This window comes from Mastigoproctus giganteus, chromosome 12 (genome assembly GCF_048544385.1).
Source record: "Mastigoproctus giganteus isolate SK-2022 chromosome 12, ASM4854438v1, whole genome shotgun sequence".
NCBI lineage: Eukaryota > Metazoa > Arthropoda > Arachnida > Uropygi > Thelyphonidae > Mastigoproctus > Mastigoproctus giganteus.
The window spans coordinates 147,363,892-147,379,029 of NC_143586.1; the positions used below are offsets into that span (position 1 = coordinate 147,363,892).

At 36.4% G+C, this 15,138-nt stretch overlaps 1 protein-coding gene across 1 annotated transcript in view; it reads right to left on the minus strand.

Moving 5' to 3' along the window:
• LOC150077497 (NADH-cytochrome b5 reductase 3-like) overlaps window positions 1–15,138 on the minus strand; it is a 63,287-nt gene that overhangs the window by 14,167 nt on the left and 33,982 nt on the right. The window contains exon 6 of the mRNA XM_090386822.1: window positions 7,408–7,491. Within this exon, the coding sequence (XP_090242948.1) occupies window positions 7,408–7,491 (84 nt within the window). The remainder of the gene's footprint in view (window positions 1–7,407; window positions 7,492–15,138) is intronic.

Consider the following 15,138-nt stretch of genomic DNA (forward strand, 5'->3'; position numbering starts at 1 on the left):
TGCACCGTCCAACAAAACTGTGAATATCAAAGGGGCTAAAACACTGTCAGTAAAAACTATCGGGCATGAGAAAACATATTACACAGTACTTTTGGCCTACTGTGCTGATGGCACAAAACTACCACCATTTTTAATATTTAAAAGAAAAACCCCACTTAAAGAAAAAATCCTAGAAGGTGTATTTGTTCATGTTCATCCAAAAGGATGGATGGATGGATCTGGGATGAATTTATGACTCCAAAAAATATGGGCAAGACATCCTGGTGGCCTCTTAAGGAAATCATCTCTTCTCATTTTGGACCAGTTCAGAGCCAATAGGACTGAAGTCATTAAAAAGAGGGTGAGAGAATTGAATACACAGGTAGTTGTCATTCCTTGTGGACTGACAAGCCAATTGCAGCCTTTTTGGATGTGTCCATAAACAAAGCATTTAAGCAAAATATGAGAGAACAGTGGAACAAACGGATGGGAGAACCCAATCATGACCTCACACCCACAGGAAGAATGAAGAGGCCCACCACTGCACAAGAGTGCAAATGGGTTAAGGAATCTTGGAGAAACATAAGGAGTAAAATAATTATAAAGTCTTTCAAAAAGATTGGAATTAGTAATGCCCTTGATGGCACTGCATTATTTGAAGACAGTGATTCCAACATTAGCAAGGAAGAGATTTTGGGATTTGAAGACAATGATTTTTTTGGTTTTCAAAATGACTGAACTTTCCCCTTGCAGAACACTAATGTTTTTTACCATTCCCTCACTGTCTTTTTGTTCATTTTTAATTCTAGTGGGAGTTTTCTTCACATAAAACATTTTCTAATGTAGCTAAGATTCTTTTATTTCTCTTTTAAATTTCTGTATTGGTAAATTAATAATAATAATTAAATAATGTATTATTATACAGTATTAGTATTTTTCTTGCTGTTCTGACCACATGTTTAGGATAAGCTTTTTTCTACTATACACATTAGAATAAATATTAAATGCCTAGATACACTAATAAAAAAACTATTAAATGATAAATGAAAATAACTTTTTTTCCCTTAATTTTTCTTTCTAAAATGAGAGTGCATCCTATATGCTGTCAAATGCGGTAAGTCATCAAATGCAGCTATTGTAGGGATATTAGAGAAGGGTGCCACTCAGATATTAGGGATGCAGAATTTGAATATAGGGAGTACAATGTGTAAAGAAAGGACAGAAGTGGGAGGAACGATTATGATCTTAATTAAGAAGCTTATTAAATCTAAAGCAGTGCATCCAGTCAATATGGGTGGCCTGTGCAATGTTAAATCAGTTTGGTGTGATATAAGCACATAATTAAATGTTTAAAAATTTTAAATTAAAAGGGATTACAAAATGGATACAAATATGGAAAAAATTACTGTGATATAACAGGTAGTACATACTTATAAAGATATTAAATGTTTAAATATGTTTTAACATCTAAATTATACATTAGTTTACTCATTAGTTCATCTCACACATCCTAAGTTGAACATGCATGATCCTTTGGATCTATCAACTTTTAGGTCCTTTGTGCTCTTTGACCATCTCATTCATGCAACTGAACTCAACCTACCTTTCAAAGAAAAAGTGTTTTCTTTAATTTCCCTACCAAAGATTCAAGTAATTTTTGTTAATTGCTGTGAAATCAAGAAAACTATGATATCACATATGAAATGCCAGTCAGCATAGCTGACTGGCATTTAATAACAGCAGAACAGTTTAGTTTGTTGTAAAAATAGTTATGCTACATTTCAAGCTTCACTTCTGTGTAGATAGTAGATAGTTCTGCCATTGTAATTTATTCATTTCATGCTTGCAATAGTATGTGTTTTTTTTTTTTTTTTTAAGTTGTGTGCAAAGATAGGTTTGTATTTCACTGGAGAATTGACTTATCAAAAGGTAACAAATGCAATTTTGGTGAAGAATGCCAGCCACATACAGAAACAGGAAACAAAATCTGCATTCATTTTGCATTAACCACAAAAAATAAATAAATAAATAAGACATTCTTTATAACAGGTTGTTTTTCTGAATACACTCTTGGATGTGGCAACAAAATTTCAAGAATTATTATCTACTGACATTCCCAATATAAATCACCAAAACACTGGTGTTACACAGAAAACTCTTTGTGACCACTTTACATCTCTCTCTCTCTCTCTCTCTCTCTCTCTCTCTCTCTCTCACACACACACACACACACAACTGCTGGAAGAACTGTTCTTTTTTGAAATCCATACTGCCTTAATATCTTTCTTTGATATGTGCCTTATCTAATAATTAAATTTAAGAAAATTATCTATTGGCAGCTTTATTAAAAAAATTATAAGAATTAGTGCCAAACTGAAATCCAAAACTCTCATTATATAGATGATAAAATCCACTAACAGTAAAAAAACAATGTTATTACCGTAAACTAAACAGTGCAATGTAAAATTTTAATTATCGTACTGAGAGAATGGTAAATTGCTACCACATCCATGTCACTTCCAACACGCACATACACACACAACAATAAAAACACAAAAGTGAAACCCACAGAAATGCAAATACTAGAGTATACTTGTTGTGCCTCTAGCACTATTCTGGAAATTCATTAAGAGAAAGCACTATTCTGGAAATTCATTAAGAGGAAACCACTATTCTGTAAATTTATTAAGTAGAAAACACACTGGTGAATACCCAATACCCACTCAATAGTAAGATATCGGAGTTTTTTTTTACAAAGTAAAAAAAACAGTATTAACTTTCAATCTGCAGTATTAATTGCAGAAATCGGTCTTACAGACCGATTTCTGCAATTAATACTGCAGATTGAAAGTTAAAACCTATTGGAGGAACGAACATTAAAATTCATATTTAGCGTGCCAAGTAGATGGTTAATCATGTGCAACGCTAATCTTGCTTCTGCTTTTGCTTTGATGTCAACCCAATTGAGAAACTAGAACCGTAAATATAGAATAAAAAGTACTTGAAATATAAATTAGTTTAGGGGTAAGGAACTATGAATGCCAGGTGTTGATGACCACTTACTCTAGGAATGTCAAACTACAAATTTCTTGTGACAAAATATTGCCAATATTGTTGCATCTAGAACACTACATTGTTGTTAAAAATTAAGTATGCAACAGCGAATGGATGGGTGAAATGGGAAGGTTATTTTATTTATTTTATTTTTTTGGCTGATGCTGTATACGCTTGCTTTCTTGCATCATATGCCTCCACTAATGCTAATCAAAACAACTCAGGGTAAGCAAGCTTCACATTACTCCATAGATGCATACATCACTTTAAAATATTCATTAAAATTTCTGGACTGATGAGATGCTCTAATACAGTCAAAAAATTAGGTATGATTATTTACAATGATTCAACCTGAACTCACACTGATGTAACATTTAACAAAGTTAAATGTATCATCTCTGTCATAAGGATGAACTACATGCCTGTATCAGATCTAGACAATCCAGTAACATTTTTTCCCCCTTTAAGAACTACATACAAGCTGCACCCTGATATTCCATTTTTCTACCGACCTTGTTAAAAAAAATTAATAAAAAGTAACATATTCAGAAAAATATGGTATTTACTGTAGAATGAAAGAGTCACTTCCACATTGCTAATCCAACATAATCAAATCAGAAAAATTACATCTGCTAATAATAGTGACCAGTTATTATCAAGAACAAATAGGTTCAACAATAACATGCTTAATCAACTAAAAAAAAATCAATTATCTTGTTCATAAATCAAAATCCTAATTTGGCTGACTACATATATTTTACAAAATATATGTGCCAATGAATGAACTAGAATTTTGATTAGTGCTCTCACAACACTTAAGGCCAGCTATAAGACATTTGTCTTGTTCCATAAATTAACGTGTATATAAATTTATGGATTAACGCAATTAAAAGAATCTAACGAAAATATTCAAAACGATTTTTGAATATTTTCGTTAAATTCTTTTAATTGCGTTAATTTGATTTTTAATTGTTTTAAATTGATTTGAATTGTGTTAAATTAGTTTTTTAATTATTTATTTTTTACTCCAATGTACCGGTAAGTTGTCGATTTTTTCGTTTTAATTTCTGGAGGGTATCATACGGAAGTGTTCTACATACTATATTGAGGTAAACTCCTCTTATTATTTTACAAATAAATTTATGGAAAAAGATCACTATTCTTAATTTACTTTTATACTAAACTTAAGATATTATTATATATATCTAATGAGAACAATTCAATAAGTGTGGTTACGTTAACTTTAAATAATTAAACTTTAAACAATTCCTAGTTCATTTCACACATATATGTGGTCTCAGTTCTAATCTCAATGATGTCCATTTCCACTTACAGTCTGCCAAACCCCATGTACTTTTTCTGACAGAATCTCAGTTATCAGTTGATTCAACCACTGCTCATCTCAGTTGTCCAAATTATTCGCTGTATGATTCCTCCCACCTCAAAGGTGGTACTTGTGCATATGTCCGTTCCGATATTCCCTGTCAGATACCTGCTAATTTGGAATCTTCTCTTTTCAATCTTCTCTAGCTTAAAACCTCTTTACCTCATTCTGTCAAATTCATCTGTTGTCTCTATAGTTCTCCCAACTCTAATCACTTGGAACTCTGACTTCCTCTCTTTACAACTTAACTTTCTCCAGTACAACTTTCTTAACACTGAGGTAATTTTCTTTGGCGATTTTAATGTTCACAATTTCAGCTGGTCAAGATGCTGAGGCTTTTGCAATTACTAATGACCTCACACAGATTGTTCATTTACCTTCCAGAATACCAGACAATCCTAACCATACAGCCAACATGCATGATCTTTTTCTCACAAACAACCCTTCTAAGTACTCGGTCGAAGTAAGTGGTCCTTTAGGCACCTTAGATCACAACTTGGTGATTGTCTCTTCTCCAATGGAGCCTTTATCTCATGGCTATTCCCAACCTCGTATTGTTTGGCATTACAAGAATGCAAAATGGAATGACCTGCAAGATTTCTTTTCTTCTTTTCCTTGGTTGGATTACTGTTTCAAAACTTCTGATGTCAACATTTGCTCAGATTGTGTCAGTGAAATTATTCTTGAGGGAATGAAAACCTTTATTCCACACTCCACTTTAAAATCTCGTCCTTTATCTAAACCTTGGTTTTCCAATAAATGTGCTAATGCTGTTAAAGAGAAGAACGTTGCATATCGTAATTGGCTTGTTTCCAATTCTTCAGTTTCATTTTCTGCCTACACAAAAGCTCGCAACAATTGTAAAGCAGTTATTAATCAGTCCAAACTAGATTTTGAACAGGCTAAGGGTAGAAAACTTGCTTCTTGCCCTAAAAGGTAGCTAAGCATTCTGGTCTCTTGCCACAGCTATTGGCCGCAACTTTTGCCCATCTCTACTCCCACCTCTGTCAAAACCAGATGGTTCTATTGTCACTTCAGCCAAGGATAAAGCTGACCTGCTAGCATCCCATTTTTCTTCCAACTCATGTATTAATGATCTTGGTAAAACACTTCTCACCATTCCCAACATTCTCCATTCAATGCCTTCTATGGTCTTCCATCAATAGGATGTCAGAAGGATTTTGACGAAACTTGATGCTCAAAAAACTCCAGGTCCTGATGGTATTTCTCCACTTGTTCTCAAAACCTGTGCTCCTGAACTTACTCCTGTTCTTTGCTGCTTCTTTTCACTTTCATATTCTAAAGGTGTTTTTCCTTCTGCTTGGAAATTTGCTCATATCCAGCCAGTTCCTAAAAAGGATGACAAATCCCTCTCATCCAATTGTCGTCCCATTGCAATTACTTCTATTCTTTACAAAGTAATGAAGAAATCAATTAACCGCCAACTCTTAAACTACCTAGAAACCTTCCGTCTGAACAACGATCGCCAGTATGGATTCTGTCAGTGTCGATCCACTGGTGATATTCTGGCTTATGTTGCCCATTTATGGACTAATTCAATGGAAATGTTCGGTGAAACACAGGTAGTTGCTCTTGACATCTCAAAGGCTTTTGATCATGTTTGGCATAAAGGTCTTCTAAACAAGCTTCCATCTTATGGTTTGCCAACTGTTTTTAGTAATTGGTTATCCAGTTTTCTCTCTGATCGCTCACTGAGGGTGATGCTAGATGGCTGTCTTCTAACTTCTCCACTAATGCTGGTGTCCCCCAAGAACCAGTTCTTTCCGCAACTCTTTTCCTCTTGTATATTAATGACCTTCTTCCATTGACTGGAAATCCTATCCATAGTTTTGCTGATGTTAGCACATTGCATTCCACTTCCCAGTTTCAGAAATCTTGCCCTGCTCAATCAGCTTCAACTTCTCTAATATCTGCTACCAATTCCTTAAATGCTGATCTCTGGGTAATTCTCCAGTGGAGCAAAGACAACTTAGTTGATTTGAATCCTTCTAAAACTCAGTCCTGTCTTATATCTTGCAAAAAGGATTCTTCTGCTCCTATGCTATCTTTGATGACACTCCAATTTCTAGGCAAGTTGATGCATCTCTTTTGGGGATTACCCTGACTTCTCTCTCTTGGCACAAGCACATTACAAATATTGCTTCCTCTGCATCTAAAAAACTTGGTTTTCTCTTTCGCTCTCGCCATTATTTTTTTTCCCAAACAGCTGTTCACTCTGTACAAATCATAAGTCCACCCTACCATGGAATATTGTTCCCACATCTTTGGCGGTGCCTCCAAAACCTCTCTCAGGCTTCTAGATTCTATTCAGAAGAGGGCAGTTAGGTTAATTAATGACTCATCTCTAACAGAGTCTCTCCACTGTCTGTCTCATAAATGTACTGTTTCTTCTGAATTGGCTTCTATAATTACCGCTCTCTCTTTCTAAACATCTGCCACCACCAGCCAACATCCAATTACTGTCCAGCTTCAAACTCACAGAACCACCTTTTCATCTTCTTTGTTTATTCATTCAAGTTCTGTTTTCTGGAACAACCTTCCTTCATACATATTTCCTGAAAATTACAGTGTACAGAAGTTCAAGTCTAATGTCAACAATATCTAATATCTTCTTTCGTCTTCTCAACCTCCAACCCATGCACAATAAAAAAAAAAAAAAAGAAAAAAAAGTAAACTGCAGCCATTATCAACTTACTGCAGGATGGAAGCCTCCTCAACAATTGATGTTGAGGGAAATGGACCATAATTTGCCAAGCTGGTCCAGTGTAGGTTGGCAGATCAACCATATTTAGCAGTCAAGGGGCTTGAATCCCAGTCTACTCAAGGAGTGTGTGCTACTGCACTCCCACTCTTGACCACTCAGCTACGGAGGCCTCATGCACGGTACTAAGTACTATAGGTTCTAAAACCTCTCGTGTTTGGGGTTTTCATTAAAAAAAAAAAATTATACTTTTAAAATAATTTCTTACCAGATCCACCTGCAATCATTCCAACTTTCTTTGGCTTAACGATGCTTGGTAGGCTCTTTTTATCTGGTTTAATAGCAAACTCACCTAAAAATAGAGTTTTTAGAATACAGAAAAAATAATTATTACAACAAAAGGCTTACATGGTAAATCATAAAATGGCAACAACTGTCTGTAAATTAACAAATAAAAAACAAATGTCACTTTATCATTATCATACACAATAAAAGGTTGGCATACTTATTGATCACTATAATGAAAGTTTAGTGGAACTTAAGCTAATCTTTAAGAGATGGTTGAACTTCATGGAGATCTGTATTCATCTTGGAAATACATACATATATACCATAAGGAACTTTAACTTTATTACTTATAACTCTAATAGATCAGCACAATGTTTTAAAACTTTTGATAGTCCCTTGTCCAAATCCAAAGCTTAACAACTGTCATTAATATTTGTTTGTTAAATTCCTCAGTAATGTTATAAATTTGTAGTATGATAATCAAACTTTACTTCTCTATAAATCTAGTGTTCTGATATATATACTGATTACCAGTAGTAGATCAGCCCCTGGTCAAAATTTGAAAAAACAGTTAAACTTCTTAACCCAATCAAAAATAACTATATCAAAAATTCCACTGAATTTTTGGTGACCATCACTTTAATAACTTTGTTATCAAGTAATTAAATAAGGGCAGATAATAAATGATTTTATTAATTAAAATATTCATTACACTGATCTGCACAGATTTTGATGTTTCCAAAATGGTGTACTTTTAGTGCATGCTAATTCTAAAAATCCAAACCATTTGTATCTATCGTATACAGCTTTTTTACAAATAGTAATAACAGTTTTCTTAGATACACTTTCCATGTATACAAGATATGAGCACTACTTCCTTGGCTATTGATAGGTATAGACATGCCCAGATGCATTTAGACATTACCCCAGGTTAGACATTAGACATCACTGAGGGTGATGGTAGATGGCTCTCTGTCTTCTAACTTCTCCACTAATGCTGATGTCCCCCAAGATTCAGTTCTTTCCCCCACTCTTTTCCTCTTGTATATTAATGACCTTCTTCCATTGACCGGAAATGCTATCCATAGTTTTGCTGATGATAGCACATTGCATTCCACCTTCCAGTTTGAGAAACCTCGCTCTGCACAAACAGCTTCAACTTCGCAAATATCTGCTACCAGTTCCTTAAATGCTGATCTCCAATGATAACCGAGTTGATTTCAATCCTTCTAAAACTCAGTCCTGTTCTTATATCTTGCAAAAAGAATTATTCTACTCCTATGCTTATCTTCGATGATACTCTGATTTCTAGGCAAGATCATGTATCTCTATTGGGGATTATCCTGACTTCTAATCTCTCTTGGCATAAGCATATTACAAATACTGTTTCCGCTGCATCTAAAAATATGGGTTTTCTCTTTTGTTCCCAGCATTACTTTTCTTCCAAACAGCTGTTCACGCTGTACAAATCATAAATCCGCCCTACCATGGAATATTGTTCCAACATCTGGGACAGTGCCCACAAAACCTCTCTCAGGCTTCTAGTTTCTATTCAAAAGAGGGCAATTAAGTTAATTAATGACATTGGACTCTCTTTAAAAAATTACAGCTGTGAATTACAGGCTCCGAAAAAGCGATAAGTGTTCGCCTTTTTATTTACCTAATTGTTATTTTATATTGTACTTTATATGTAGTCTTATAGTTATAGTTACGCTGGTTATTTTTATTTTTAATTTAGATAGAGTTTTTGTAGATTACTACTTAATATACGTAAAACCGTTATTTCGTTCGAATTTTGCAGACATTGTTTTTGTATGGAGTAGTAGAGAATTCAAATTTTTAATTGTAGTAACTAGGTAGCTCTAACGTATAATTATATAGCGTAATACACATCACTGCATTAAGGATTCTATTAGATAGTGTAATATTGACAATTAATTAATTAAATTTATTGATCTTATTAATTTAAAATATCATGCCCCAGACTAGAGAAGCAAAGCAACGGGCACAAAGTGGCAGGAGTGCTGTGACTCCGGGGGAGAACTGAGGGGGGAGATTCCCCAATGCATCACAGCCTAAAAAAAATGTGCAACTTGTGAAATGTTTGCTGAACTCTCTGGAACAGAACATGATCTAGCCAAGGAGGATGTCTTTGTGTGTGCCAGGTGCAGAGAGTGCTAGAAATTAGGCATCAACTCAGCGTTCTACTGGGCGTCTATGAGAGCTTGAGGTGTAGGGTAGATCCCCTTGAAGAAATTAATATGAGGGGCCCGTCAGGCTCTCAGCTGTCCAACTCAACCGCCAGAGCTCACTCCTGGGCATCAGGCAACACAGTGGCAATCTCCAAGGCAGAATGCACTGGTCCCAAAGGAACTAGTTATTGTTGGTGACTCTATTGTCAGAGAGAGACGGGGAATATATTGTGTAAAAAGGATAGATGGAACAGGACCAGGGTATGTCTGCCAGGGGCAAAAGCTGATGACGTTGTAAAGCATATATCATCTTTAAGGGCACAAATTGTGATATAGTTGTACACGTTGGCACTAATGATATTAAGAGTAGGAGACCAGCAGAATTACTTAACAAGTACAGGTCACTGTTGCAAAAAAAGTCATGAATTAGGGTTAAATTTGAAAGTGTCTGCAATTCTGCCCAGACACAATAGGAGGGAGTACATGATGAAAGCCTTGTCAATCAATTCGGCCCTGGAGGGAATGTGTAAGGCTCAAGGAGTAGAATTTTTTTCAGCATGGTCTGTGCTTTTTAACAGGGATGGGATACACTTAAATAGAAAGGGTGCAAGAATATTTGCTGATGCTATCAAGGCAGTGCCAGGTGGATCGGAAAACTGCTAGCTTGGTGGGGGGGATTCACAGACTAAAAGGTTAAAAGTAGCCGCAGGCAGAGGTGAACGTGATTCTTGCACAACTTCTATTAGAATAAGTAGCAACCTGGAGCGAGGGGTGCTGGGGGTTTCATGGACTGATGGCAGTCATCATGAAACAGGTGGGTATATGGGATGTGTCAGGGTAACTAGGAATAGGAATAAGTGCATGTATGCTTGCATGTATACCAATGCTAGAAGTATAGAAAATAAATTTGATGAATTTGAAGTGTTGGTCAAGACATCAAAGGCGGATATTGTTGGGATATCAGAGACGTGGTCTCACACTGATATTAGGAATGCAGAATTGGAATTTGGGGAGTACAATGTGTACAGAAAAGATGGACAGGATTGGAGGGGAGGAGGTGTTAATTAAGAAAAACAAAATTAAAAGAAGTGCATCCAGTTGATATAGATGAATAGTGCACTGTTGAGAGTTTGGTGTGACATAAGCACTGCGAAAGCAAAAATAAGAGTAGGAGTGTGTTATAGGCCTAATGACTCGAATGAGTACAATGAACAATTGTACAGAGAAATAGAGTGGGCTAGTAAATCAGAATGTCTTATAATGGGGGATTTTAACTTCCCAGATATTGATTGGTACCTGTGGGTTGGTCACTCACACACTAGTAAGACTTTTGTGGATTTATTTGTAGATTGTTTTCTGCAGCAGCATGTTCGAGAGGCAACCAGAGAGAGTAATACTCTTGATCTGGTTATCAGCAGTGATCATTCATGAATTAAAAATTTGCAGATAAAGGAACCACTAGATGGCAGTGATCACAGTGTACTGATGTGGGATTTACTTAAAGATATAATTACCATCAGGGGTAAAGGGAAGGGTTTTTGCTTCCGTAAAGATGAGTACAGTGGTCTGATACATTTTTAAATTCTGTACAGTGGGATCAACTGACGGTGTTACCAACAGTAAATTCTAAGTGGGATGCATTCAAGGAATTAATCATGGAAGCTACTAAAAGTTTCATACCTATTAAGAAATATTGTTCAAGATTTAGGCCTAAATGGTTATCAAATGAAATAATGAGACTTGTGACAGAGAATAAAAATGCATGAGATGCATATAAATTATCAAACGACTCAGAAGCCTATGGTAGATATGAGCTACTCTGTAATCAGGTCACAAAGGAGGTTAGACAGTCGAAGGCAGATTACGAGAAATCTTTGGCAAAGGATGCTAAGAAAAACAGCAAGGATTTTTTTACTTATATAAACTCTAAAAGGAAGGGGATGAATCTGATTGGTCCACTTGATATCGACAGTTCGACTGTTGATGATCCTGCTCAGATAGCAAACAAACTGAATGAGTGTTTTGGATCTACATTCACACGAGTTATTAAGGTTTGAAAATGGTAAAAGGTTATCAAATTATAGCAGGATGCTTAATGATTTTGTAATAACTGAGAGCAAAGTGGAGAAGAAATTGGTGAAGTTAAACATAAGAAAGGCACCTGGGGGGTGGATGGGATCTATCCAGTTATATTAAAGGAGGTGGCAAAGCAACTAAGCAAACCCTTAGCCATAATTATGAGAGCATCCTTGGACTCAGGGGAGGTCCCCAAAGACTGGAGATGTGCAAATGTATCCCCAATTTACAAAGGGGGATCGAAGGGTGACAAGAGTAATTACAGACCAATTAGTTTAACTTCTGTTCCGGGTAAAATAATGGCATCACTGGTTAAAGATGCATTGCAGAATCATCTAGACAAGACTGCAGCAATAATTCAGACACAGCATGGGTTTGTTAAGGGAAAGTCTTGTCTGACAAATTTGATATGATATTATGATGTGGTTACAAAGGGACTGGATACAAAAATTAATTTTGATATCATATATTTGGATTTCAGGAAAGCTTTTGACACTGTTGCGCATGGAAGACTATTGTACAAATTGGAGCAGAATGGTATTAAGGGTAAGTTGCTACAATGGATGGTTGAGTGGGAAAAGACAGAGGGTGGTAATCAATGGGTGCTGCTCTTCGTGAACTAATGTTATTAGTGGAGTCCCACAGGGTTCAGTGTTAGGTCCACTGTTGTTTTGTATATTTATCAATGATATTGATGAAGGTATATATCAGGCTTAGTGTCAAAGTTAGCAGATGATATAAAGGTTGGCAGGGTTGTTAATGACAGTAATGACAGTGTGGTACTGCAACAGGATCTAGAAAATTTGGGCAGATGGGCTAAGAAGTGGCAACTGAAGTTTAATTGACAAATGCAAAGTACTGCATATGTGTAGAAGTAACCCCAGAGAAACATACCAACTGTTTGGTACTACACTTAAGGTGGTAGAAAATGAAAAAGATCTGGGAGTAATTGTGCAGTCAGATATGAAGTTTTCTGAGCAATGCAGACAGGCTGCCAGGGCAGGTCACGGGGTTTTGTCAACGATATGTAGGAATTTTGCTAGCAGGGAAAAGGAGGTGATTGTCCCTCTGTATAAGGCAATGGTCAGGCCACCCCTTGAGTACTGTGTACAGGTCTGGAGGCCTCATTTTAGGAAGGATGTATTTTTGCTTGAGCGTGTACAGAGAAGGGCAACAAGATTGGTGAGGGGAATGAAGGGATCCTCTTACCAAGAGAGGCTTAAGTTCTGCAAATTGCAGTGGCTAGAGACTAGGCACCTGCACGGTGATCTGATTGAAGCGTATAAGGCCTTGAATGGGCTGAGCACGCTGAATTCTAATGGGACCCTTCCACTTGTTCAGATTACGAACCTAAGAGGGCATAAATTCAAATTAAGAAAAGACAGATGTAGAATAGATGTGCGGAAATCTGACTTTAGCCAGGGTCTAGTTAATTGCTGGAACAGACTTCCATCTGTTGTTGTGGAAGTTGATAGGTTAAATAAATTTAAGGAGGAACTGGACAGGCATTTGGAGGGAATGGTGTGATTTTTTTTTTTTTTTTTTGGCTGATGCTGCTTAAGCTCATACACTTGCTTTCTTGCATCACATGCCACTACTACTACTATATCTTTCACAGTCTCTCCACTCTGTTTCATAGACGTTCTGTTTCGGCTGCATGCCTCTTTTTCAGATACTTCCATGGGCACTAGAAGTATCTGAAAAAGAAGCCAATTCTTCAGAATTGGCTTCTATAATTCCCACGCTCACGCTCTCTCTCTTTCTCTCTCTTTCAAAGAAGTCGAACATATGCTGCAACCAGGCAACTTCCTTTTACTGTCCAACTTCAAACTCACAGAACCAACTTTTCTTCTTCCTCATTTATTCATTCAACTTCCATTTTCTGAAACAGCCTTCCTTCATATGTATTACCTGAAAATTACAATCTACACAAGTTCAAGTCTAATGTCAACAAATATCTTCTTTTGTCTTCTCAACCTCCAACCCATACACGGAACTAAATACTATAGGTTCTAATATCTCTTGTGTCTGGGGTTTAAAAAAATAAATAAAATAAGATGGCCATGAGTGACATGGCCATCTTATTTTATGTTGCAGAAGTTCAGAAAACTAGGTTGCAATATGAGTGTTAAAAGTACACTTCTTACACTCTCATCTCATCCTAACAATTTCTCAGGAAATTTAAGTAGTTTAAGTGAAGAGCAGCAGAGGAGAAGGTTCCATTGGGATATAAAAGAAATGGAAAAAGGTACAAAAGGAGTAGAATGCCAGTATGATGGTTGATTTCTGCTGGATGTTAAAATGAGGAACAGCCACCGAAACTAGCTGCCTGAAGAAGCCAAACAAGCACAAGTTTAACTATCTAGTGTATAAAAAATCCAGTTTGTAGCCATCTATGGTTGACAGAAGGGCATAGCTTTATAACTTTTTTTTAATCATGCATGTACACCAATGCTAGAAGTATAGTTAATAAATTTGATGAGCTTGAAGTGCTAGTCAAGACATCAAAGGCAGTATTGTTGGGATATCAGAGATGTGGTGTCACACAGACATAAGCAGAGCAGAATTAGAATTTGGGGAGTACAATGTGTACAGAAAGGATAGACAAGACAGGAAGGGAGGAGGAGGGGTTATGCTGTGTTAGTTAAGAAACACAAAATCTAAGGAAGTGCATCCAATTGATAATGGTGGACAATGGCAACTGTTTGCCATTGGCTACAGTCAGTGGCAAATGGCTACAGTCTGTTTGGTATGACATAAGCACTGGGAAAGGAAAAATGAGAGTAGGTGTGTGTTATAGACCTAATGAATCTGATGAGTATAATGAGCAATTGTGCAGAAAAATAGAGCGGGCCAGTAAATCAGAATGTCTTATAATGGGGGATTTTAACTTTTCAGATATTGACTGGAACTTGTGGGTTGATCACTTGCACACTAGCAAGACTTTTGTGGATTTATTGGATGACTGTTTTCTGCAGCAACATGTTCGAGAGGCAACCAGAGGGAGTAATACTCTTGATCTGATTATCAGCAGTGATTATTCATGCATTAAGAATTTGCAGATAAAGGAACCACTGGGTTACACTGATCACAATGTACTGATGTGGGAATTACTTAAAGATGTAACTACCATCAAGGCTAAAGGGTAGGGCTATTGCTTTCGTAAAGGTGACTAGGGTCTCAGACAGTTTTTAAATTCTGTCCAGTGGGATCAACTGATGTTACCAATGTTGAATTCTAAACGGGAAGCCTTCAGGGACTTAATTTTGGAGGCTACTAGGCTTTTCATTCCAACTAAGAAATACCATTCAAGATATAGGCCTAAATGAATGTCAGATGAACTAATGAGGCTCGTGGCAGAGAAGAAAAATGTCATATAAAGTATCAGGTGGTGACACAGAAGCCTATGGCAGATTGCGAGAAATCCTTGGCAAAGGATGCAA